Here is a 24,609-nt window from a genome sequence, read left to right as displayed (position 1 = left end):
GAAAACCTCAGCGTTTCCTGTACGAGTCTGCCACCCGGTGGTCAGTTGGATCATCTGCCTGATGTGCTCGTCATAATGGACAGATCTGCTAAGATAGTTGTGGTTAACCTCATATTAGCTACGGTAAAATGTATTTACACAGAAGTTGCCACATTTACAGTTAAAATGAGAGATTAGTATGTTTTCAGTGAAATCATTTTCAATAGTTGTAGCTGATTTGCTGTTCAGACAGTGTCTTCCGCCTTCTGCCCTCCCTGCTGGCCGCTCTGTGTTTTTCAATTTCCAAACCGTTCAGGTTCAAATGCCTGAAAGGTGAAATGCTTTTTATATATTCTGTTAACATTTTTTTATTTGTTGCTTTTCTGTGACTGAATCAAAAGCATTGAATCATCAGCTGCGTTCTGTATCTATGAACACATGATGTGGGAGCTCCCACACGAAACAAGACCAACTGATTTATGATAAAATATAAAACTACCATTAATAAATGGCCAATTCAAAGATTCCGATGTTTTGTAATTTGTGATTTTTTTTCCTTATTGTCAAATTTGTACAGAAACTGATCCACATTTCACATTTTAACTGAACAAATTTTGCAATACACTTTAAAAACAAATCAGCTTTTAGCATTTCTGAGGTTGCTTTCAAACCTTTATTTACACAATTATCATGATTTTCATTGTGCTTATGCTCCTTTGTAATTTCTTACCTCATTTCCTAAAAGGTCAACGCCGGCTTTTGATTTCCTGCCCTGCAGTCGTCATCACGTGTTGTTTTATGTTGTTGTTGTTGGCCTCAATCACTGCCTGCCGCACCTCGGTGCTCTTTGTTAATCGTTTGCCCTCCCCCTGTCTCCTCCTCCACACCTCTGCCCCCCACTCCCTCCCGATCTCTCTCTTCAACTTTATCCCTCTGTGCTCGTCGTCCCCCCCCCCTCCCCCCCCCCCTCCCTCTGGGTGCCTTTGGTTCTCTTTGTACGCTGCCTTTTGTCCCCCCCCCCTCCTCCACTCTCCCCTTCCGCAGTAGTCTGAACAGCGTTAACAGTAGTGACTCCAGAGGATCCAGCGGCTCTCACTCTCATTCTCCTTCCTCCTCTTCTTCCTCCTCTTCCTCACACCACCTCTTCCACCACCACCACAACGCCCGCCACCGCTACCGCAGCTCCACGCTGCCCCAGCCGACCCCGGCGCGGCTCTCCAGCATCTCCTCACACGACTCGGGCTTCACGTCGTCGTCTCACGACCAGTACACCTGCTCCAAGTCGTCCTCGCCCATGCCAGCCGAAACCAAGGTACGATAAAATGGAAAATCCCTCAGCTGGTCGCACCCCACACCGCACACAGTGATGGCCTCAGACAAGACCGACTAAAACTTAGCACACACTATGATCTGTCAGTGATTTCTGCAGAGACCGGGACTAAACTCCCCTTAAAGGATAAGTGTGTAATATTTGAAGATTTCAACTGGTTACATTTTAGATTGCAGCGTCATTCAGTCTCTCTCCCCCTCCTGAGATTGCCAGTGAACTACGGCGGCCTGCGCACCCAAACCTGGATACCTGGTCCACCTTTTTCTATGTTGGTTTATTTGAAGACGCGAGCATTCACCCTAATTACAAAATACCATCCCCGGCTTCCTTGAAAATATGGCGGTGCAAGATGGCAGCTAACTGGGAGCAAGACCCAAGAACCATTCTAAGGGCAGAAAAACCAAATTGCTTTGACTGTACTGCGTTGATACACTTTCCATAATGTATGTATAAGCAGTATATTAAGCTTTTACCAATATAAATACACATAACTTAAGCCAAATATTACACACTGGTCCTGTAAATCAGCAGTCTGCACAACTGTTTTCTCACCCCGGCTGGCGAGAGCCTGAGATTACTGGCAGCAGTCAGCGTGTGCGATCGCGGTGAAGTCATCACCCGCTCAGGAAACGATCCGGCCTGCCGCTGCTGCAGCCCAGTGCGAAGCAGTTCAGAGCCATCCTGCTATTAGAGGGTCGACTGCTGTGACAGACTGCGGTTTTGTTACATTTGCTGAGGATTAGGCACGCTCTGTGTGTGTGTGTGTGTGTGTGTGTGTGTGTGTGTGTGTGTGTGTGTGTGTGTGTGTGTGTGTGTGTGTGTGTGTGTGAGAGAAAGCTATATATTTTCATTAAAAGTATCCCAGCGAAACAACGCGACACCGTGTCAACACTGTGCTTTACCGCTGCCATTAACAGGCCCGGTTCTATCAGATGTTTTCACATAATTGCTCATGTTTTTCATCCCGTCGGATCGTCTGCGTCACGTCTGTGGTTTACACGTCAACCGTGGAGCCGCGGCTCCGCTTTGATGCTTTTGCGATCGCGCCAGCCGCCGGTGCGGTCGCCCTGTCGGAACACATCGCCACTGTATGACTCCCGGGTTTTGATGATGTGGAAAGGTCGGCTCAGTTTGCCGTTCCGGGGGGCCAGGAACCAGCGGCCCTGGTCGTCTTCCGTGTCGAGGGAGTTCCCAGAGAAGGTGTTATTGAAAAACGCAGAGTCGTAACCAATCAGGCCCTTCCAGCGGTTTACACAGTAACCCAGGGCCCATTACAGCTCGGCTGGGGTGCGCTCCTAATGTGGATCTTGTTAATTTTTAGTGCCTGCTTCTTTACAGGGGGGGTGTTTGTTTCTGATTACAGCACCGCAGCTACTTCCTGCAGAACGTTTCTACGGGACTAGTGTGATGGTTTACTGTAACAAACAAAACATCACATCTTGTTAACACCTCTGTGATTTTGCCAACTGGACGATATGTCTCGTGAGCTGCGTGTTAGTTATACTCTGATAGTATAGTGTAAAATATTTTTTACAAGTAATCAAAGAGAAAAGTATGACAACCAAACAACATCGAATTGCACATTTATACAAGGAATTAGAAAGGGAAATGAGGGAGAAGGGTTTCGAAAAGCCGTGGTCTCGCGGGACAAGATTTTACAAGAATTACGGCTCATGCGCTTCACACCATTCAACGGAAACACCTGCAAATTCAGAAATATCGCTTTCATTTTGTGAAAAACTGTAATGGAAACGCAACTCGTGTCTCCACATTGGTTTCTTTAATGTTGTCCACTTTGTCTGCTTTGTTGTTTTTTGGGGAAAGCTGGAATTTGCCACGTGATTGAGTTAAAATGATGGGAGCGCATTGGCTGATTCTAGTTTACTGTGACCTCTCATTTGAAACCACACCAACAAACGGCACCTTTGTTGCTATGCTTCATTTTTATTCCCGACAATTTTGCATTTTTGGCGTCTTATTTTGTCCGGTTGCAAACTGTTCTAACCCTGCTCCCACTACTGACGTCCAGCACTGTCTGAGGCGGTCACTAAGTCTTCGCCTCACCCCGGCTGCTCAAAGCTGAGAGAAGGTTGCCTCCTCTCTCTTAACTAACTTCTGTCCACCTGCTGACATGTTCTCTCTCTGCCACCCCTCCCCCACTCTGCACCCCTCCACCTCCCCCTCCCCTTCTTCCCCCTTCTCTGGTCTGGTCTCTCTACCTGCCTGCCTGCCTGCCTGCCTGCCTGCTGCTCTTGCTGTCCCAGCCTTGTCCCAGTTCCCGGCCCTCTGAGGCTTCACAGACTGGGCAGCTCCACAGTGACTGCAGCACTCCCCCTCCTCTCGCTGCTGGTACTGCACCCCAGCACGCCACCGCTGCCGACCAGGTGAAACGACACACTCACCCACCGTCGACTACCTTCTTCCTCTCTTCCAGTCGCTTTCCCATACTAAAAAAAACTGCTTAACTTGCAACTTAACTTGCATCGCTATTCAGTGATTCTTTGAAAAAAAAAAAAGAAAAGTTGAGGACAGGTGACTGTCGCTCAGGAGGTAGAGCGGTTTGTGCAATGACCGAAAGGTTGGCGGTTCAAATCCTGCTCCATCCCAGTCTGTTGTTGTGTCCCTGGGCAAGACACTTAGCCCACATGGACTCGTACGACTGTGAGTGACTGTTGGTTGTCGTGGTCGGAAGGGCAGATTGGCTGCCACGCTTCTGTCAGTCTGTCCCAGGGCAGCTGTGGCTACACATGGAGCTCACCACCACCATTGTGATGTGGTGTGAATGAATAATGGGTTCAATGTTAAGTGCTCTGAGTGCTATATAAATAAACTATATAAATTCACTGTCTTATTATTACTTTATAGTTTTCACCACTTCAGTGTTTTTGTCACCATTTCTTCATGTATGCAGTTTATTTGTTCTGCCTGCTGTTGCTTATGTTTCTTCTCAGAATTTATTTTCTATTATTTCAATATCGCTCCCATTGCATTTTTTTTTATTCTGTTGTCTTTTTTTTTTTGGTTTCCCATCCCCTCTCCTCTGCCATTGACACACACACATCCAGCTGTCCAATGGTTTTGACCACTACAGTCCCGCCAGCTCCCCTTACCTGCACAGCAACGGGGGGAGCTCGGGGTCAGCCACCGCCTTCCCCTTCTTCCCCACCCCATCATCACCCTCCACCTCCACCTCCAGCCCCACCCGATCATGGCCCCGCCCCGCCTCAGCTTTGCTACCAGACTACCCTCCCTACTGCACGCTGGGGTCCATGATTCCATCATCAAAAGTGCCGAGTTGGAAGGTTTGTTTGCTCACCTCAGTCGACTGCTCATCCATCCAACATGAAAGCATTGATTTAATTTTTTTTAAAGGTCCCATGTTGTGCAATATCCAATTTAAGGATGTTTCGTAACGTTAATATTAAGTTTGTTTGTTTTGTGCGTGTGTGTTTTGTTTTTGTTTTTTTGTTTTTCTTGGTCCACTTTTAAGAAAGTGCACACAGTTCTGGAAGTCAAACCCTTGTGATGTCACAAAGGGTACTCATATCTAAACTGGCACACTTACAGGTTACAACATCAGGCTGAAAACAAACATCCCAGCCAGGTGTTTATTTGGCTCTCTGAGCTCTTGCAGCTGTGTTTTGTAAATGGTCTGTCAGTTTTAGCAGCAACAAGCTGTTTTTCAGCTGGAGGCTGTAAACAGGGGGCTAAATGCTGTGTGCCATTTTCTCTTTTTTTGCCATTCAATCATGTGAAATTGCATCACTGGAGTCCAAATGACAAACAATTGTGTGAAAATGGTACAACATGGGACTTTTAATGCATTTTTAGATCATTCATACTATTTTAAGTGTAAAACCAAAATCTAAGTGTTCATCCAAAACACAGTGTGAAACTGGGATACTGACTACTTTGATTTCCTTCCAGGACTGGGCCAAGCCTGGTCCCTACGACCAGCCCATGGTCAACACACTGAGGAAGAAGAAAGGCAAGGAGAGCCCAGTTATTGTGGACAGTAACGGCAGTGTGACTCACAACAGCAGCTCGGCCTCGACGTTGGCCTCAGCACCGGCACAGACGGCGCAGCAGGTGATGGCGCCAGCGGAGGAGAAGAACCGGGCTGGGCCTGCACCTGCTAAGGTCTGTTCCGCTCTTTACATCTCCCACTGGAGCTTTAAAGACCCAGTGCACCATTTAGTCATACTCATATCTAATTGTAAGAAACCAAGCGTGAATATGAATCCCCGCTCACTGCTTAGTCGTGCATGCATACGCATTTTCTATATTTCGTCAACAAACACTGTCGCTTTTTGAGCCAGGCTTTGATTTTTTTTCCTTCAATTTTTGTTCTCTGAAGCTTGTTATTTTTTTTATTGATTTGTAAACAAAGTCGGGTCTTGTTTCCTCAGTTGCATTTATTGCAGCTTCTGTAATTACCTTGTTATTCCCCGACAACTTTCTCAAACTAACCTTCTTGGCTGTAATTTATCAGAGTTGACAAGAGCAACTTGCTGCGGCTGGATGAAAATTGCTACACATACATTAGCATTAAATGGATCGTTTACCACAAAATTATGTTGAGTTTACCCACCACTTATGGTGGGGAGTAAAACCATGATTATTCAGGCATTTTTAAACCCATGAAGCCATTTTAGAGCTTCATGGTGTCAATTTTTTTTATTGTATTGACTGAGTGTCTGCGTTTGCTGTTGTCGTCCCAGGCCGGTCATATGGAGGTTCATGAGGAACTGGCTCTGGCTATATCCAGAGGCCTGGAGCTGGACACCCAGAGGTCCAGCAGAGACTCTATCCAGTGTTCCAGTGGTTACAGCACACAGACCAACACACCCTGCTGCTCCGAGGACACCATTCCATCACAAGGTAGTGACCTGGACAACAATTATTCAAATTTAATGGACAAGAGTGTCAAGTGGAAGATTTACCCTGTACAGCCAAAGAAATTAGTAACATATAAACTCCTTCAAGGTGATCTTCCCTCCACTTACTGGGTCAGAACACAGTTTAACCCCTTTATTTTGTTTTCGTCTTTCCAGTGTCAGACTACGACTATTTCTCCATGGCTGGAGATCAGGAGCCAGAGTTGCAGCAGGTGGATTTCGACAAGTCGTCCACCATCCCCAGGAACAGCGACATCAGCCAGTCCTACCGCCTCATGTTCCAGAGCAAGCGTCCGGCTTCCACGGCGGGTCTGCCCAGCACTCAGGCTCCGTACCCTGCACAGGGCTACAGCACGGGCCCGTACCCGTCCACTCCCATCCACACGGGGACGTGTCCTCCCACACCTACAGGTAACTATGTAGTGCACTCATTAGTGCACTTGACGCTGTTAATAACGTCGCACTACTAAAATGTCCCATCACCAGGTTTTATGAAATAAATGATATGTACCTATACATATATAAATGCATTTTCGTTACCAGTGCATAGTATACTAAGCGTATACTTAGCCGCTCCTGGGATCCAAGATAATATTTTTCGGGGTGCTTCCGCGTTATGCAGCCCATAGAGCATGCACAGTAGTGTCACTTCCCATGCATTATGGGATACATTGAATGGACTATATAGTGAATAACAACGTTCAGTCAGGATTCAGACACCACTGCAAAATGGCATATTCCCTTTATATCAGTGGTTCTAAAACTTCCTCTCTCACACCCCACCTTGGAGGAAGAAAAATTTTCATGCCCCCCAGGGGGGGGCACGCCACCCACTTTGAGAAACACTGCTTTATATAGTGCACTATGCAGTGAGTCGGGGCCGATTTCGGACACAACCAATTATGAGTTACAGTTACATTTTTCTAATGGTCTGATTGATTCTTGCAGGTCATGGATACTCCGGCTACCACAATTCCTCTGGCTCCTACTCCTCCGGCCACGGCCCGGTCATCGTCACGCCCGGAGTCGCCACAATACGCCGGACGCCGTCCTCCAAACCTTCGGCCCGCCGCTCGGCCTCAGTGGGAGGGACGGGTCCCATCCCCATACGCACCCCCGTCATCCCCGTACAAATCCCCGTCGTGCCCGACAAGCCCGGGGCGGTGAACGGCAGCCGGAGTGGAGAGCAGCCGGAAGGACGAGGAGGAGGAGGAGGAGGAGGAGGAGGAAGCCCGGAGTCGCCAACCTATGTGGGAGGGGGCGGGGCCGACCTGCTGCCGATGGCATCCTGGAGCGGTCAGGCCTCCACCAACCCGCCTGGGGCTCCGCTGTCCATCCAGCAGCAGCAGCAGCACTTTCTGAACGAGGCGGTGGTGGCGGGCCGGGAAGGACGAGGCGAGGACGAGTTGGCCGAGGACGCAGCGGATGGCAACATGCTGCTGGCCATCCGCAAGGGGGTCAAGCTCAAGAGGACCCTCACTAACGACCGCTCGGCGCCGCGCATCGCATGACGCCCCACCCCGACGAGGTGAAGTCCCGCCCACGAGCGTGCGAGCGAATAGGGACAGGGATGAGAGGAACGGAAACAAATCACACTGCAACCACACATCAGGTTTATCTCGTCGGTGTTTTGTACGTTCTGTTTTGTTTTCAGCTGTGGAAAAAATACGTTTAAGTAATTGCAAAGATGAAATGTCTTCGGCAGAACTGCTCTTGTTGTCCGTATGTATGGATATGGTTAATGTAGGTTAGAAAGAACAAAAATCGTTCTTCAGTTCCAAACATGGTCGTCCTCAGCAGGAGGTCAATCTAAATATATCAACTGGTTTCCCTGAAACGGACTGAAACAAGGGCGTCTAGCGTCTCCCATCCTTCCCAGCCAGAAGAAGAAACAAACAACTTTGTTCGGACAGTCCGTCTTAACCGCCGCGGGATGAACAAGCATTCCAGCTGCCAAACTGCCGGGCAAAAGGAACACGTTAAGTTCCGAATGGGCTGCGTGATAGTTGTGAGGTTGTGACTCTCTGACGGCTCCCCGTCCCACGGCACAGCTGCTCCCAGACTGCAGCGGCCGCTCGTATGGACCGCCAAGTCGGCTTTACAGCCAGCAGATGTTGCGCCGAGTCTGCCATCTGCTGTCCAAACCGAGGTACTGACACTTTGTGCCGCGCGGTGTCGCAGGAGACGGCGGTGGGTCCGCTCGCCGAGGAGCACATCGAGTAGCATTCGTTTAACCTTCCTCGTCGTTTCAGTATTTACAGGATGTAAATAATTTGTCGCCAGACCGCGTTGGTGCTCCACGACTCTGCAGCATTTAGGTTTCACATCTTCACATAGGATTCTATATATCGACCATCACGCCAACAGCCTATAGATGTGAATTTGTTTTTGTTATCACTTTTGTGTTGTATAAATTTTAATGGCTCTGATAGTATCTGTTGTGCTTTTTTTTCTTCTTCTATTTTTCTTTTTTTTTTCAGAAGAAATAACTTTGTGTTTATATACTAGCCATTATATATTGGCTTCTTCTTTATAGTAGCATTACTAGCCATGCATCCTCAGTGCTTATTACATTAAAACTAAATCATCAATTATCAAACTTTCTAATTAACACTGATGAAAATGAAAAAGATGTTTAAAGTAAAAAAAAAAAAAAGTATAAAAGAGTCGTTGTCACAAGGTTTTCTGTCTTTTTCATCTTTATTGATTTTATATGAAATTTGCTGTTTATCTTACACATGTAGCATGCTCAACAGTTTTTTTTTTGTTTCTTACGTCCAACAGCATCCAAACGTTTTTGTTTTTCTTCGCCAAGCAATCACGTGTGATGTTTCTTGAACAAACAGAGTCACAGTTATAAATGTTGAACACTGCAAGAAATTCTATTGTTATCACAGTTAACTCTCCCCTCTTCTCTTTATCTGCAGTGTTAGAACAAGTTCTTGCCACCCTGAGACTCAATCTGGGTTTCACCTTTTAAAAATCACTTCACTAAAATCACTGTGAGACCGTGGCTACTGCAACATGTATGAACTGTACATGATATATGGAAAACGAGTCGGAGACTCACACATTTTTAACTTATTTTATTCTTTGTCTTCAAATTTGTCTGTTTGACTTGTGATTATTTTTATACCAGAGTACAAATTCTAACAGGGTCCTCTGTTAATCCATTGTACACGATTTGCTGCCATTTCCTTAAGGGAAACGGCCACAGTTGGCCTGCCACAGTTCACAACGTCCCAGACAGTCCCGCAACTGTAAAAATGTGTATCTTTTTATTCAGATTTCATCAGATTCGTGTTGTTTTGCTTTGTTTTGACTCTGTAATGCAGAGACCTGCATCAGTATTATCAGTTCAGAATTTGGGGACAAGCAGGACGCAAAGTCAATAGGAGCAATGATGCTTTTTTTGCTTTGCAAGCCAGGGTGAGTACGAATGTCGAGTGTAACGCAATAGTTCCCATCTATCGCTTTATAACAGATGATAAAAGTGTCTCCAGGCATCATCAGACGTTGTGCCAGTGGTGTCTGACCTGTGTTTCCCAAGCACATCTAAGCATGAAACTCTAGTCCCTGTCTCCGTCCATCTCTGACCTGTCACCACTAACTGTTAGCAGGGTCTCAGGGGGCTGGAGTCTCCCAGCTGACATAAAGTACTTTAAATATAGATATATATTTAATGTAAAAGAAAGGCACAACAGAAAAAAAAACGTTTTTGTTTAAATTTAAACTTATTGTGAATGTAATGGTGTGCCGCCAATAGCTTGCATTAGAAAATAAACAAAATTTGGTTCAGATATTAGTGCTTAGATGTTTTGGGAAATGCAGCACTCCCTGTTCTTGTTAATTTGTTGTTTTTTTCATACATAATTTTAAAAGCGTATCATAAATCTGTAATTTCCATATTTAAATGACTAGCATACATATATATATATTCTATCAGAGTTGCCAAATGTCAATATATATATATCCTATAAATAAGAAGTCCTAGAGTTTGCGAAGGTTTTGGAGGAAGATTAAACCTGGCCTTCGCTTTTAGTTTTTAGTTTAGTCTATCCAACACGAGAGTTGACCTCTCTGTCCGTCCCTCTGTTCACCTGGTTCTGATGCGGTTTGTGTCAGGAGGTTAAAGTCGTCATGTTGTGTATTGACAACTTTAGCGGTTAAATAAAGTGTAAATGTCACTTTGACTTTGAGTTCTTTACCATGTGTGAAGGTTACATGCAGAATGTTTTGCCCAGTACAATTCATTATATATATATATATATATATATTGTGTGTGTGTGTGTGTGTGTGTGTGTGTGTGTGTGTGAGAGAGAAGGTATATAAAAAAACCCACAAACAGCTACTCCCACTGGAGGGCGCCTTTATCTCACTTTCTCACCAGCGAGCTCGTTTTCTGTTTAGCAAATACGTCAAAATGAATAAACATAGTAATAACAATTAAATGTATTAAATTTGCTGAGGCATTTAATAAATAGCTTTAGGCTGTAAAACATTTATTCAATGCTGTCCTATTCTACAGCGGGTTAAATCGTGGTTTGGGTGGGGACTAGACAGGCAAAAAAAAAAAAAAAAAAGGAGACATTTTTCCACAATAGGATTGAACAAAGGGCTGTTCTTCGTGTAGCTTCTGAATAAATGACTTCCACGTGGTGTCACACCTTGTCTGGGTGCGGACTGGAATCTGCATTACACCCTATAGCGGAAGGGACAGACACAGACACAGCACTCCTTCCACAAATACTACACTCGACTGCGAGTCTAGAGTCACCCTACTGGATTGGCGTCAATCTCAGCAGCGCAGTCGCTTCACGTCCCTGTCACTGTTAGTGGCTTTAGTTAAAAACCAGTAGTGTAGTCTAGTTTATTCTTGGGGCTATTCTAACAACACAAAACAAGAACCACCATTAGGCCATTAAGTGAGATCATGTGAATGAATGTATTGTTAGCAACACAAGAGAAGATATGACAGTCATCTACCGCTGGACTTTACAGCTGTCACAAGACAAATTTGTTGAACAAAGAAAAACTGAATAAATAATTAACACAAAAATAAATAAAGCGGAACTAAAGCAATGGCTGACTCTCAAACAGATCCCAACATAAAACATCATTTTAATCACATTTTTAAACAGCAAAGTGAAAAGTTGTGTGGGAAAAAAAACATAATGATACGATATGATACATAATGATTTGCAAATTTTTAACGCATGCACGGTAATTCGGAACCCTTTGTACTGGTTATAGGGCGTTACAGACTTCGCCACTGGTTAAAACCTTAACATTTTTGCAAAGAATAGGAAACTAAATGTGGCATATAATGTATCGATGGCTTATATGGATAGGCGTTATTTGATTATTTTTCTATAACACATGTCACCATAGAAGCGCATTAGGCAAACAATACAACCCGGTAGGAATGAATTCTTAATGGGACGGAAAACTTGAACTCATCCATATGACTGTCCATTGTGTCAGCTGACTCGCGCGCGTGTCGTTGTGACGTCATCTTTACGCGCGTCAGACATGGCGCTGCGATTGGACGGTATTTTGAGTGCGGGCTGAATCCTCCGTCCCTCCCCCCTCTCTCTTTCACTCCGCCCCTCTCCATCCTGTCAAACAGAGGTTACACCAGCACGGATTGTAATATGCTCGCAAAGATGTGGCTTCACTGCGCGAAGCTCTCGGTGGGTTCGGCTGCTCCAGGCGGTACCAGTGTCTGTCTGTGAGGACGGACCGAGCCAGCTTCACCCAGCAGGGTTAGTTCGTCCGTTCGGCCGGCAGGAGCTCTTTGTGTATCGGCGTGTTTGCTTGTGGAGGTTGTCGTCGGACGGGACAAGCGAAGCATCGACTGAGGTACGTCCGATAAAACAAGTTGTAGTTTGGTGTGTGTGTTGGGGATGCAGCTATCAGGGCTGTTTGCCATAAAAATAAAAAAAACATCACAAACAGTTTAACAGAATATTCCAGAATCGTTTGTGTTTTTTTTCCCTGACGTGATGCTGGCTGTGTCCGGAAGGAGGATGTGTCGGATGTGGCAGTGAAGGAACGTTACCGCAGCTATTCCCAAACATGACAGGAATCCTACGTAAAGATACGCTCGGTGTACACTCGTAGTATTTTTTAATATATATACTCTCGCCACTGCTCTCAGGTTCCCGGCTCGTTTCTCCTGAAAGGACCACCGACCACCGTCACCCAGCCGGCCCAGACATGCTGCCCTGTCTGCGGAGAGTCCTGCGGCCCGCCCTGTCCCTGAGAGCCGCCACCGGGTCGGCCTCGGCTGGCCTCAGCAGCCTCCAAGTACCCGCCATCGCGTCCGCTGCTCGGTCCAATGCGGATCCCCTGGTGGTGCAGCGGTGTCACCTGGGCACGCATCCGCTCAAGGAGCCCATGGAGCCCCTGAACTCGCCCCGGGGAGCCAAGGAGTTTATCTACAGCCTCCATCCGACCGAGCGCACCTGCCTGCTGAGGGAGCTGCACAGGTTCGAGTCCATAGCCATTGCTCAAGGTGGGTCACCAGCTGACAGGACGAGGGAGTAAATAGGGTTTAGAGCCCATTTTAGGCCCCCTCTCAAAGAAAATCTCATCATTAGTACAAGCAAACAAAAACTATAGAGTTATACGGGAGCTACTTTCTAATCTGCAGTGGGAGAGAGATTTTTTTGCATCAAATATATTGTATAGTGTGTGTGTGTGTGTGTGTGTGTGTGTGTGTGTGTGTGTGTGTGTGTGTGTGTGTGTGTGTGTGTGAGATGACTGGCATTAGGGGAGTGACTCTGGGACTCCAGTGATCACCATCTGGTCTCCCAGAGGTGTTGTGGGACCAACCAGATGAAACATTAATGACAGGAGGTTCACACCTTCTAAGCCCAAGACACCAGTTAGTCATCGCTGCTGCCCACTGCTCTATATCAGGCATGGGCAAGCTATGGCCCGGGAGCCATAAGCAGCACGTGAAGCTTTTCAATCTCGCCCGCCAAGCTTGAAAAATTATATTAATAGTGAGTAAGTAGTAAAATAGCTGTATTTCTTCCATTTTTTCAGCGTTTATGATATATACTCAAGTTCACCTCCAACAGTTTACCATTAGACTCAAGAGGCTCTTCGCTGAGGGGCCAATACGTTGTTTGCGGCACACAAGCGTTCTTTGTGAATATTATTCCAATGAATATCAAATAGTGACATGACATTTTATTACCACACCTCCTCAGAGGTCTCTTGAGCCTTGAAGCTGGCTCCTCGGAGGCCATTTGTAGTGACCCTGAGATCTGACCTATGGATTCCCTATGTGCATAGAGAATCCATAAGCATGGATCAATAATGATCTGCTCGTACACAGAATCCCAGTAGAGGATGTTGTGGCATGTTATGAACGTGACCGCGAGATCCAAGTCCAGAAAGGTCCTTACATGCTGATGCAGTAGTCAAGGACGTAACAGTGGGCTTATTCTGTCGTACCTGTGGCTAATATACATACGTTCGCTGACTAACCAACGCATCCTGTTATTTCCAACCTCCCCAACAATTCAGTTGTAGTTGTGAGAAATTAAAAAGTTGAGAAATGGATGATAAAACTATAAAATGTGAACAATAAAAGGTCAAAAATGGAGGCATAAATGTAGAAAAATATTGCAATTAACAGGATGGCTATTGTATTTGTCACTAATGGAGCTGCCGCCTCTCTTTTGCATTTCAGTAATGAGCCGTAAAAATAGATTGCGATAATTACATTAAACCCCTGCCAGGTGGTGTGCTACTGAATTCAAATAAAACAACAAAAGTTGAAAAAAAAAAGAAAAAAAGAAGAAGCATATGGTGGAAATATTCAGATCTACTGGAGCTGTGGAGGAAAGACAAAGCTTTGTTTAGTTTATTCTTGTGGGAGAATGAATACGTCCCACTTCTGCCTCGGTTATTTTTCTTCAGTGTTTTTCTTGCATCCCACGGTGGACGAGTTGGTCTCAGTGGAAGACTGAGGCTGCGGGGGAAGCTTTAAATATCTAACACTGTCGAATAATTCACTGTAAAATAAGCATGTAAATAGAACAAAATCTAAATTCTGTGCAGCAACATTTAAACCAGTTGTTTTCCCTTTTATCCACTTTAGTAACCCGATTTTACCTTTTCACTCTCAAATCCCATCAAAGCAGTTTTTTAGAGGAAAAAACACAAGTTTCCGTTATTTTTCTGGTCTCCAAATATCGTCATTTATTCCAGCCTCCCATCTGGAATCCTCAGATAACTGCCGCCTGCTACAAATATGTAGGGCGGCTTTCATTCTCCCTCCGTTATATCATTGATTGAGCTGCCAATCATGTTTCTAAGGCCTCTGATGTGTTTGTTTACGCGCAGCCTCTCCGTTTGGTTATCTGGGTTATTTCACAAGCGATCTGGCCGAGGCTCTCGATTAAATCGGCTGCAAGTCGACGGGCTGAGCTCTGCGTGGCCATTGCACTTAATTAATACTAACGAGGCTAATTGCTGCTGATATGTTTCCTTTATTGACAATAAGAGCAGCGCACATTGTTGAATGATCAAACCTGTAACGACTCTCATCACTCAATCAATACTAAATCCCGTAATTGTTTCCCCGGGGGCTCTTCTGTTTCCCACAATGCAACTTGTTTTTCCGAAACGACCGCCGTGTGTCTTTCATTGCCATCCTTGTTTTCCAGTCTCGGGTGGCGGGGAATGTTTTTCCCCTCATTAGGATGCACGCCCACTGACCCCCGATGGTCCCTCATTACTCTCCTGATGAATGTTTGCCGTTTGCATTCCGGCCGCGTTCTTTTCATCCTTTGCATGGGCGATGTTATGCAATGGCTGATACTTAGCGAGCCGGGCCGTGCTTCTCATTTTCTTCGCAGTCAAAGTTTTTTGTTGTTGTTGTTGTTTTTCTCATTTGCCAAAGCTGCACTGGATCTCAGGGCCACTATTCACCCTAGAAACGACTGCTTGCACACTGCCTTGCTGCAATATCTGAGAGTTGCTGTGATATTGTGTTGCACTGGTGCTCAACCAGTGGAGTCTCACTCTTTTGGGTGGCGACCCACCACTTGAGAAACACTGTTTTATAGGCATCGACCGCTGAAACTATAAAATGTCAATCTTGGACATTTGAGTTTGTTTGAGTGTATTCTGCACTTCTGCACAAACCACAACAACACGCTGACAGAGCGACACCCGCTGTTATCTCCGGTTTATCTCCTCTGGTTCCTGCCCGGCTGGAGACTGCTGACATGGTCACCTTCGCACAGTGGAAACCCTCAGGGGTTGTCTTACCTGCCGCGCACTACACTACACTACACAACGCAATGCAACACACAGGCAGCAGCTGAATCAGTGGACGTTTGACCCACAAAGTCACCCGCCCCCCTGCGGCAGTGACTCAAGGTCGATGTAGGTGATAAGCTCTTTGGAATTGTTTTTTCCTTTCATCGTTCTGCCGAGAGTCTTTGGGACACCTGAGACAGAATTCTTTTTTGTGCCGTCGCTCTTTGTGGTTGAAGGCAATGGTGTAGTCTGCATCTGTAAGCCAACAGGCTTATGCACCAAATAAGCCAGGCTATGTTTTGTCCAAAAAAAAACCCTCTTGAGCGGTCTTGGTTTATCCCTCAGTTGAAGAAAAAATTCCATCCAGTTGTGAACAAGAGCGCTTGGCCCTTCGTTAGCTGGACCTTCAGTTCATTCTTCTGATTCTACATATGCTCCCTCTGGGACTTATAGAGCAGCTTACAGCGATCCCTTCCTGCTTTCATCACAGCTAATTGGACGCTGATCGGTGCAGTCACGCAAAGAAATGTCTTTTTTATTGGACTTTGACAAGGTGGATGTGCAGAATTAAACTGCCTATACTGTGAAGGTCTATAGATGTTTGTGAGACGGTTGCGTCGTCAAAAACGTCTCGTCCTCTTTTCCTGCCGAAGCGTCGCAGCCTGTATTGACTCAGTTAATGAGTTGTTTTCTGGCGATTTGCTGTTTACTTCCTCTCAAGCTTGGCCTTGCTCTCCACCTCCTCCACGGGGAATCTCTCCATTCATTTTACAGGTTTTAAATGGTTGCCCCCTGGATGTTGACCGTCTTTGCTGAAAACTTTCTCCGCGCTCCGTTCGCTTCCTGGCAGGCGGCGCAAATTGCGAGAGCAGAAATCTGCTTCAGTGACACGGTGACTTTGCGGGACGTTCGGAACCTCCTGGGAACTCTGGTGACTGTCTTTGTCGATGATGAGCGTCGGCTTACCGCCAGCGTGGGATAAACTGTAAGGGGCGATTGCGCCGAGGAAGGACTGATTTTTCATGAGTCACTATTCACCATTTGGTGTTTATCGCATCGGGAATTCTTCAGGGAATGGAAAAGTCTCAGCGCGCAGGTATAATCACTTCTCTCATCCTTGCTTCAAACAGGCAGAGCCGAGGGAGAAAACCGCAGCGTCAGTGGAAAACCTGCTTCGCGCTGCATCCAGTTACTTTTGCATTCCTCCAGTCGGTCGTGCTCATTAAAGGGATCTGAACTGGACAAAAGGTCCATTGAGGTCGCCACAGCCGGGATGCTGCTACCACACCACAGACGTGAGGCGCTTGATGTTTGTTGTTGTTGTCGTAACGCTTCAACAGCAACATTCTCAGCTGTCTAGAAGACATTTTGGGGCCATTGGACCAGTTCAAAGACTCCTCGTCCCCTGAAGGATTGCGTTTGAAACGCTTTAAGTGGCGAGAAGTGCTTGTCTGAAGACGAGCGTCTGAAGGCAGGATCATTATTCCTAATCCCTGACTCTGGTGGTGCGTTTTCATGCGTTTTGTAATGAACTGTCCCAAAAACTCGAAAGGTTTTCAGAAAATGCCGTATTTAGCCCTCTGTTGGCAGCCTCCCACTGTAAACTCTTTGGTATCGGCTTAAAAGTTGTTGTTGGACCACTCATGTGCTTGGAATGGGACAAAAACGGTTGTGAGACAGACTCAGAGGGTTGAACCAGAAGTGGAAGTGGAGCGATATTGGTGTCCTTCATGACATCACAAAGGGGTGATTTCCAAAACCGCGTGTTGAATACACACCTTCTAAAAAAGTGGAGGATGTCAAAGAAGTAAAGCATTTGACACTTGACTCATTTTTGGAGGGTTCACTGACTCGATGCAGACACTCATGATTGGTAGAAAACATTTAGCATCATATTTGACCTTTAGCTTGTGGAGAACAACAAATTCAGTGCAAAATTTCTCAAAGATTTCATCCTTTCATAACTTCTTACTCTTCGTAATTGGATGGGAAATGGTGCTCGGCAGCGAGGATCACTGAGATTTAGCAGATTTCTGAAGCGCAGCAGAGATTGGTTGGGATGGGTCCTCCAATCACGACTGAGACTGCAGTAATTCTGTTGTCACAGCCACGGAGACAAAGACGTTTTCACACTTTGCCAACTTGTAAATATTGACGACAGCTAATCTGGTGATGTTGCTACTGTGTTATTCATGTCACGCTGTGACGTCATGGCCAGAGGTCATGAAATACAAGTCAAATAAGGTGGAGGCAAAGTCTCTTCACTGCTTAACAGGTTTTAGGTTCATTATTGAAATTTTTTAACAGTGTGCTGCCAGTAAACAGACGAGAGGACACAGACACCCTTTGGAGTTGCCATGGCAACACTAAAAAAAAATGCTTCCCATCGCTTTCCTGATCTATTTAGCTTTATTTTTTTGCCTTAAAGAAAGCCTCTTTTTTCTCGTCTGTAGGCTAAACTTGTGAATAAAGGGCTGTTGCATACTTTTGAAAACTCGTCACCAGAGGAGCAGCAGGAGCAACGCGGTGGGTGAAGCCATCGGTCGGGCAGAGCTGCTCCCGTTCCATCTGGACGTGTTCGATCATTAGCGCTTGGTGACTCAGTGACAACCCCGGTATGCAGCACTGTTTTCCCACTGGCCCGCCTGGGGAAAGTTGGTGTCAAAGGAGCTGAGGCATGCACTTCTTTCCATCGTGGTTCAAGCGAAGCCGAGCTCAGAGAAGCAGGGTTTCCTCTTTTTTTGTCTCGTGTTCTTTTTTTCTCTCTCATAGTTTGAACCTTGAGGCTGATCTTAGCAAAAGAATTCACTTGACTTTGACTACCTTTCATCTGTTATTCCATTATTCTGGTATTTCATTCAAATTTGAAATTTCTTTTTTTTTTTAAATATTTTACAAAACCGTGGCAAAAATTTAGCAGATGTAACGAATCCCGGATCAAAGCCTTCTGCCCTTTGGCTTTATGCCGAAAATAAGGGCTGTTTTTTTTTTCCCTCCCTCCTCCTCAGTGCTCGGTGATATTCGATCCTGCCTCTCATCCTGGCAGTGCTGCTGCCTGAAATACTCAGCAAAAGAAGACATGGGCGGGCATGAGAGACGCAGAGCCGAGCGACTCCCTTCAGTCTGGCTCAAACGCACAGAGGCATCCACTCTGCTCAACATTTGCGGTTCAGCGATGGGGCGCTGCTGCCATGCTGATATTTGGCTCCGTGTGTAGCAGCAGATTAGTGCCTTCCGAACGACGGCACTCAGTCGCATGGCAGACAACCAGTTTTATCGCCCGTCATTTGGACGGCGTTGTTGCGACATTAGCCTTGTAATTTGTGAACCACAAAACTCAGCATTAATCACACGGACCTGAACAACACACTGTCCCGCAAGCACGCTGTTTTTTTTTTTTTTTTTAAATGGACTGAAGTTTGCAGCCAAAAAAAAAAACAGAGCCTCAGCTGTAAAACTAACCAGACAGAGGCCAGTATGAGGCTAACAAACATTCGCTCGCTGAAAAAACCTGAATGAAATAGCTATGAATGGTTCTTGATATGTTAGCTAATCAGTTAAAGTACTGTATGAAACATTATGTAGGAAAAGTCAACTCCCGCATGGCCTAAAACCATCGTTTGAATCAGGCTGGACCCTTACTGTGCCATTTTAGATGGGTGTCTTGAAAAATTCCAGTGATTTCTTGCAAAAAGCAAAAAACAGAAAATAGAAGATTCAACCTTTGGTTCAGGGGAAGCTGTGTTGTGTACGGAGCATATGCGGAGTCGTCTCTCCAGTGAGATCCAAGCAGATGGTCGCTGGAATTGAATCAAATTACACGGACACAACTCAAACTAATTTAGTAATAATACTTGCACCGGGATGTGTTTGGTATTCATGGTGGAGGCTGTTTTTCCTCCTCTGTCTTTTACGTCATGAGGCCACAGACTTCCGGGCTCGGCGGCGGTTCGCTCTTTTTCTTAAGACGTGCCCTCTGACAACAATAAGACATGCGCTTTTTTGACATTTCAGACTGTTTTATTCTTCTCTGACTACGTTTACATGTGCAGCTTTATCAAGCTATGCTCAAAATCAGGTTTTCTCGTCAATTCAGACGTCTCTCCTTGTCCCAGTGTACATGCAGCAGAGAAAATCAAATTACTGACGGGAACGTGTCCTCCTCCACAACACTAGGGGGCAGTATGAGTCTTTTCAGTGTGTTCATTTCCAGTTAACCTCTTTCATGGCACAGTTGCAAAACAACTGGATTGCAATACAACACCGGTGTTATTTCCGTACTGGTCTTCAATTGAACAGGTTTCCTCACCGAACAGCTGCAGATGTGCTGCGCCACATTTTCACTCGCTGAGGTGAGATAGTACACAATACAGTGCACCTCATACCTTCCTTTTTTAAGTCTGGACACTTCCGATAGACAAGGAGCTGCATTAACATGCATGTAAGATTAGATGACCCGAGCACATCCCGCATCCAAATAGAGCCAGCATGCTTTTAGCCGAGCTGCTCTTACCTTCGGTCCTCTGCGTTGCTGATGCCGTGCTGTGACGGATGAGATAGTAATGCTCATCATTTATGGATCAACCTGTCCACTGTGATATTGCTACCTATCTGTCAAATGGAAATGACCTCAAGCCCAGAGCGGCGTCACCTTGACTTTCAGTCTGAAGCCTCGGCGCTAATCGCTGATGTTCAGCACGTCCCTGTTCCCATCACCCCTAGAATTGTGCAAAAACCTAAATGTCGCAATAAAAACTGGTCATGGGAACGCCTTAACTTCGAAAAGCCTCTCAAATGTGGCTAAAAGGTTTTGGCGCTCTCGTGAGGCTCTCATTTTTCCAGACGTATCCATAGAGAGGAATATCGCAAAAGTTGGATTTACACGTCAGCGTACTTGACATGTGGGGTCACGTGACCTGTTCACTCCAAGTGAAAATGGCACGTTACGTTTGGACGGAGGAGGAGACGGAATATTTTTTGCAAGTAATCAAAGATGAAAATAAAACAAACATTCTTGACTGCAAACAAACCAAAGCAAATGTAACTCTCTATACTCTCTATTCTCTCTGTACTCTCGTTCTAAATTTTACGAGAATTACGGCTTACGCGCTTCACACCGTTCATTGGAAACACCTGCAAATCGCAACTGTGCTTTGTCCAAATTTGAGAAAAGTCACCTTTATTTTGCGCAAAACTGTAATAAAAATGCATCTCGTGTCTGTTATTCAACCAAAGAGATTATTATACAGGAAACAAGTGAATTCACAAGCCGTGAAATTGAGACGGGGAGAAACCAGCAGCTGAGAACATCAGTGTGCTTGTTCTCACCCTGCACCAGCTATTTCCCTCACTCAGACATCTGATTCATTATTCATATAGGGGCCACTGACCCTCAGTCGCTCCTCTCTCTTGGCTTATTAAAGCAGGTTATTATCAGAGATAGCCGCTGTAGCTGGGGTCAACCTCGTGGAAGGGTGAGTGCGATTCAACTGAAAAGACCTTCATGCGGTGGCCGAGGGCTGCAAACATACTGCGAACACAGAAACGTCGCAGAAGAAGAAACGCTTCAAATTCACAAAACAGAACAGAGGTCTTCATTACCATCGTCATATTTTTTTCACGTTCACAGTTGCGTGGAAGACGAAAGAGGCTGTGTCGACGATTCTCGTCTTAGTGTAAACTTAATTACGTTGCAACATTTTTCCGCGGTTGGTGAATGCTAAGTGGTATTAGTTGCTAGCTGCTAGCTGAGCGATGGCGATGTTTGGCAGATGAAAGTCCTACACAGGGCAGTACGGAAAGAGCAGCTGAACAGAAAGCATGTTGTACGCTAACAAGAGGAGAATTCTAGACAGTCTGTGTTGACTGAACTCATTTAATTGGGTTTCTATTTAAGGCAATGTGTGACTGGAATTAAAAAGTGACTTTGACAAGTTATTTTTTTTTCCTTTCCATAACTTTATCTCCAAATGTGTTTAATGAGCTGGTGGCTGCGCTGACCCAGACACTCTAGCCAGAAAGTTTTTTGTTTTTTTTTCTTTTTCAATTTTCAATGTGTTTTTCCCGCTTAATTGAAGATTGAATATATATTGGAGAAGGTCAACAAATCACACGTACATGCCCTATAAAACTCATCTCTGCTGCTCAGTAAAAAAAAAAAGAAACTAATCTCAGCTCTCTGGCGAAGGATTGGATCACTGCGAGCTGACATTAATTCAAGACTGAATCTGGAAAAAACTCCGGCGGTTCGCTGCTCGGGCGAGGCGATTCGCCGGTTGGATCGATTACGGTGGATCGTAAAACACCAGCGTGATGAGAGCAGGTTATTATCAGAGAGCAGGTGGAGTCACTGAACAGGAAACCGGCTTCCACTGCTCGGGAACTGGAGCAGCCCCAGGCTGCGGGATTCAGGTCATGTGACCCCGGGAGTAGCGTTTTTTTTCCCAGTAACAGCCGGCCACCTGAAATCTGATTCATTCCAAACACAATAGAATCCACGTGAGGCTTTAATGTAGAGTCATGCAAAATGCATTGCGGGTACGTGTGGGAGGTCCTCATGTTCCTAACGCTCCCAAAGTCATTCCCAGGTGTTCCAGCCTCACTGGGCCCTGAGTAATTCCTGCAGCTCCACTGTTTGATTCAAACATGTTTCCTTTTCCAGTCAGCGCCATTAAACGGCACCAGCGGCCGTCAGAGGGAGGAATCCAGGCCCCCAGACTCCAACGTGGCGGACCATTCATGTCAGTGTAGTTGCTCAGCCAGTGCAGACGCCAACTCAAATACCTCCAGATATAACAGTGAACCTTTTCATATGGACCCAATACAAGTTTTGCTTCGGCGCTCGTCAAGTTATTTGGGCTCTGACGTTAGCTTTGCCTTAACTTGAAAAAGGCCTGAAGGTGAAACAGAGGACGCTTTGGGCAACTCGGCTTTTCTTTGGTTTTATTGCGTTCACGAGTGGAATCCATCCAGCAGATGAACGTTATAGTGAAGTGCAATGCAGTTCATTGCAGGTTGATAACCTTTAAACGTGGAGAACACAATATCAACTGATCAGACGTTTCAGATTCTTATTTCAAGCTAAATAAACCACGTCCTAACTTAAATGCAATAACCATCTCCAAAATAGTTTTTCTTGCAAGAGCTATATATATATTTTTTCTTCTTCTTACTTTTACATTTGTTAAATTAAAAGCAGTTTGGTTAAATCAAGAAGCAAATCCAAATTCACACGTTATTTTGATATTAGTACAATGAAATAATTTACAAATAATTTAATAATAAACAGGAGTTTGTGCAACACCAAGCAATTAATAAAGAGCCAGATTAAATTTACACAAAATAAATTAACGCGCACAAGCGCTGTTAACACCACACACATAAGAAAACAAAAAAAGAGAAAACAGTCATACCAATAGCGTCTCTGAGGCCCTCAACACCAATGTCGCCCGGCAGCATGGAGCTCTTTGTCTCAGCCAAACTTTTGCCAAACCAAGTGAAACACAGCCTCCTTCAATTTACCCGTTTCCTCCTCCACCCGAGCTTTTAGCTCAGTGCTGCCCCTAGCTGTTATATAATGAGATTTACTTTGGATGTTTTTGGATTATGGTTTGACGACTGCTTTTGATACGAAACAAAGTTCCATTTACAAAAGTAATATATTGAAAAGAATTTGAGACAAAACTACTTTTAACTTCACAACGCTCAATATGGAACAAGCATAGCTTAATACTGTATAATAAATAATTGAATGAATATTATATCTCTTTTTGTATTTGCAGCCCTCTGATTTAAAATGTATTTTTTTTCCCCATGACTAATAATAAATTAAAAATTAAAAATAACAACAATAAACCAATGAAGTCATAAAAATGTCCTTCAATGAACGTCCCGTCCTGTTGCCAAAAATACCAGCAGAGCATTTGCATGGGATTTGGGAATTGTCTTATTGTCGGCACATGTGCTGTATAATACCGTTGGGCTCGCTGTAGCAGTGATTCAGTACTGCCTTGCGGGCCAAATGCAACTACACTACAAAAATACATCCGTGGAGGAAACGCGGCCACTTTTACTTCCTGTCTCCTGCGGTTTGCAGTTTACCTCAGCGACGCTCGCCAGGATCAGCGCTCTGTGCCACCTCCACCACTCACCCACCTCCACACCCACCAATTCCCTCTTGTGTCTTTTTCGTTCCTCGCTCGTCTTAATTGGCTGACTGGGAATGCTGCGGGGGTATTTACTCCTCCACCTGTTCTACCAGCTTCTCTGATCTCACAGGGATGAAGAGAGCTGGAATCATTCCCTCTCTCTCTCTCTCTCTCTCTCTCTCTCTGCCTGGCCTCACTTTCAGCTGTCATTGTGCTCTCCTGTTTGTAGGTAGTTTTCCTCCTTCCACCTGCACTTCCTCGCAGTTACTTATTATTTCTCTCCACTGGCAGACAGACAGCGGCGTTTGTTTGAAGTTGTGTACGTCCCGCAAAAGAAAAAAAAAAACCCTCGAGCGGACATGAAAGAGGAGCACGCAGCACATAGAGCCCAAGAAAAATAATGAGTCCTTTTAGAAAGTGTTACCGGTGTGTGTATTTCACTACCTGAACTCTAAATGTGGAGCACTTCCACCTGCTCGGTGTCTTACCATCATTTGCTTTTACCGCAGTTTTATTAAAAATGGCTGCTTGGAATTTTTCCCACTATTTTTCTCTCCAAAGCGCCGGCGTCTCTCTCGGGATTTGCTGCGTATCTTCTCGCATAAATCGGCCGCAGTGATGAATGTCGCTGTTGTTCCCGCTGTCACACTTATAAAACACATCCGCCAATGCGGTTGGAGATGCCCGTATAACGAGGCGGTCGCGCTTGATTTACACGCGTGACTGTCTGCTTCCTGGCCCTCTCACAGCATCCTGTTTTATTGCGCCGCGTATTTTAATTTAGTTTTATTTTGCTATTAATAATGACAACAGCGTCCTCCCATTTCTCTGAGGTGTGACGCCCGGAAAATCTATTAGAAACCCAGATTTTCCTGTTCACACCTGCTGCAAGGGAGGACGCACAAAATGAGAAGCGCTCCCTTGTGCTGCATTTTCTAAATTTGACAGTTGACTGAATAGACTGGCAGCAGTT

General features: G+C 45.4%; 2 protein-coding genes across 10 annotated transcripts in view; both read left to right on the top strand.

Annotated features, from left to right (window-relative positions):
- LOC142879323 (protein MTSS 1-like) overlaps window positions 1–10,394 on the top strand; it is a 46,813-nt gene extending 36,419 nt beyond the window's left edge. For 4 of the 9 annotated variants that reach the window (XM_076012517.1, XM_076012516.1, XM_076012525.1 and 1 more), the window contains 7 exons: window positions 1,024–1,291; window positions 3,574–3,693; window positions 4,375–4,611; window positions 5,237–5,449; window positions 6,031–6,190; window positions 6,364–6,618; window positions 7,156–10,394. In XM_076012517.1, coding sequence (XP_075868632.1) covers window positions 1,024–1,291; window positions 3,574–3,693; window positions 4,375–4,611; window positions 5,237–5,449; window positions 6,031–6,190; window positions 6,364–6,618; window positions 7,156–7,718 — 1,816 coding nt within the window. In that variant the 3' untranslated portion in view covers window positions 7,719–10,394. The remainder of the gene's footprint in view (window positions 1–1,023; window positions 1,292–3,573; window positions 3,694–4,374; window positions 4,612–5,236; window positions 5,450–6,030; window positions 6,191–6,363; window positions 6,619–7,155) is intronic. The other 5 variants (XM_076012523.1, XM_076012522.1, XM_076012519.1 and 2 more) reach the window with 3 other exon arrangements.
- A 1,420-nt stretch (window positions 10,395–11,814) lies between these two features.
- LOC142879572 (transmembrane protein 65-like) overlaps window positions 11,815–24,609 on the top strand; it is a 30,859-nt gene continuing 18,064 nt past the window's right edge. The window contains exons 1-2 of the mRNA XM_076012950.1: window positions 11,815–12,069; window positions 12,368–12,724. Coding sequence (XP_075869065.1) covers window positions 12,427–12,724 — 298 coding nt within the window. The 5' untranslated portion in view covers window positions 11,815–12,069; window positions 12,368–12,426. The remainder of the gene's footprint in view (window positions 12,070–12,367; window positions 12,725–24,609) is intronic.

Source organism: Nelusetta ayraudi, unplaced genomic scaffold, assembly GCF_046127955.1.
Source record: "Nelusetta ayraudi isolate G7.1 ecotype Tasmania unplaced genomic scaffold, CSIRO-AGI_Nayr_v1 ptg000136l, whole genome shotgun sequence".
NCBI lineage: Eukaryota > Metazoa > Chordata > Actinopteri > Tetraodontiformes > Monacanthidae > Nelusetta > Nelusetta ayraudi.
This window is presented reverse-complemented; position numbering and strand designations above follow the sequence as displayed.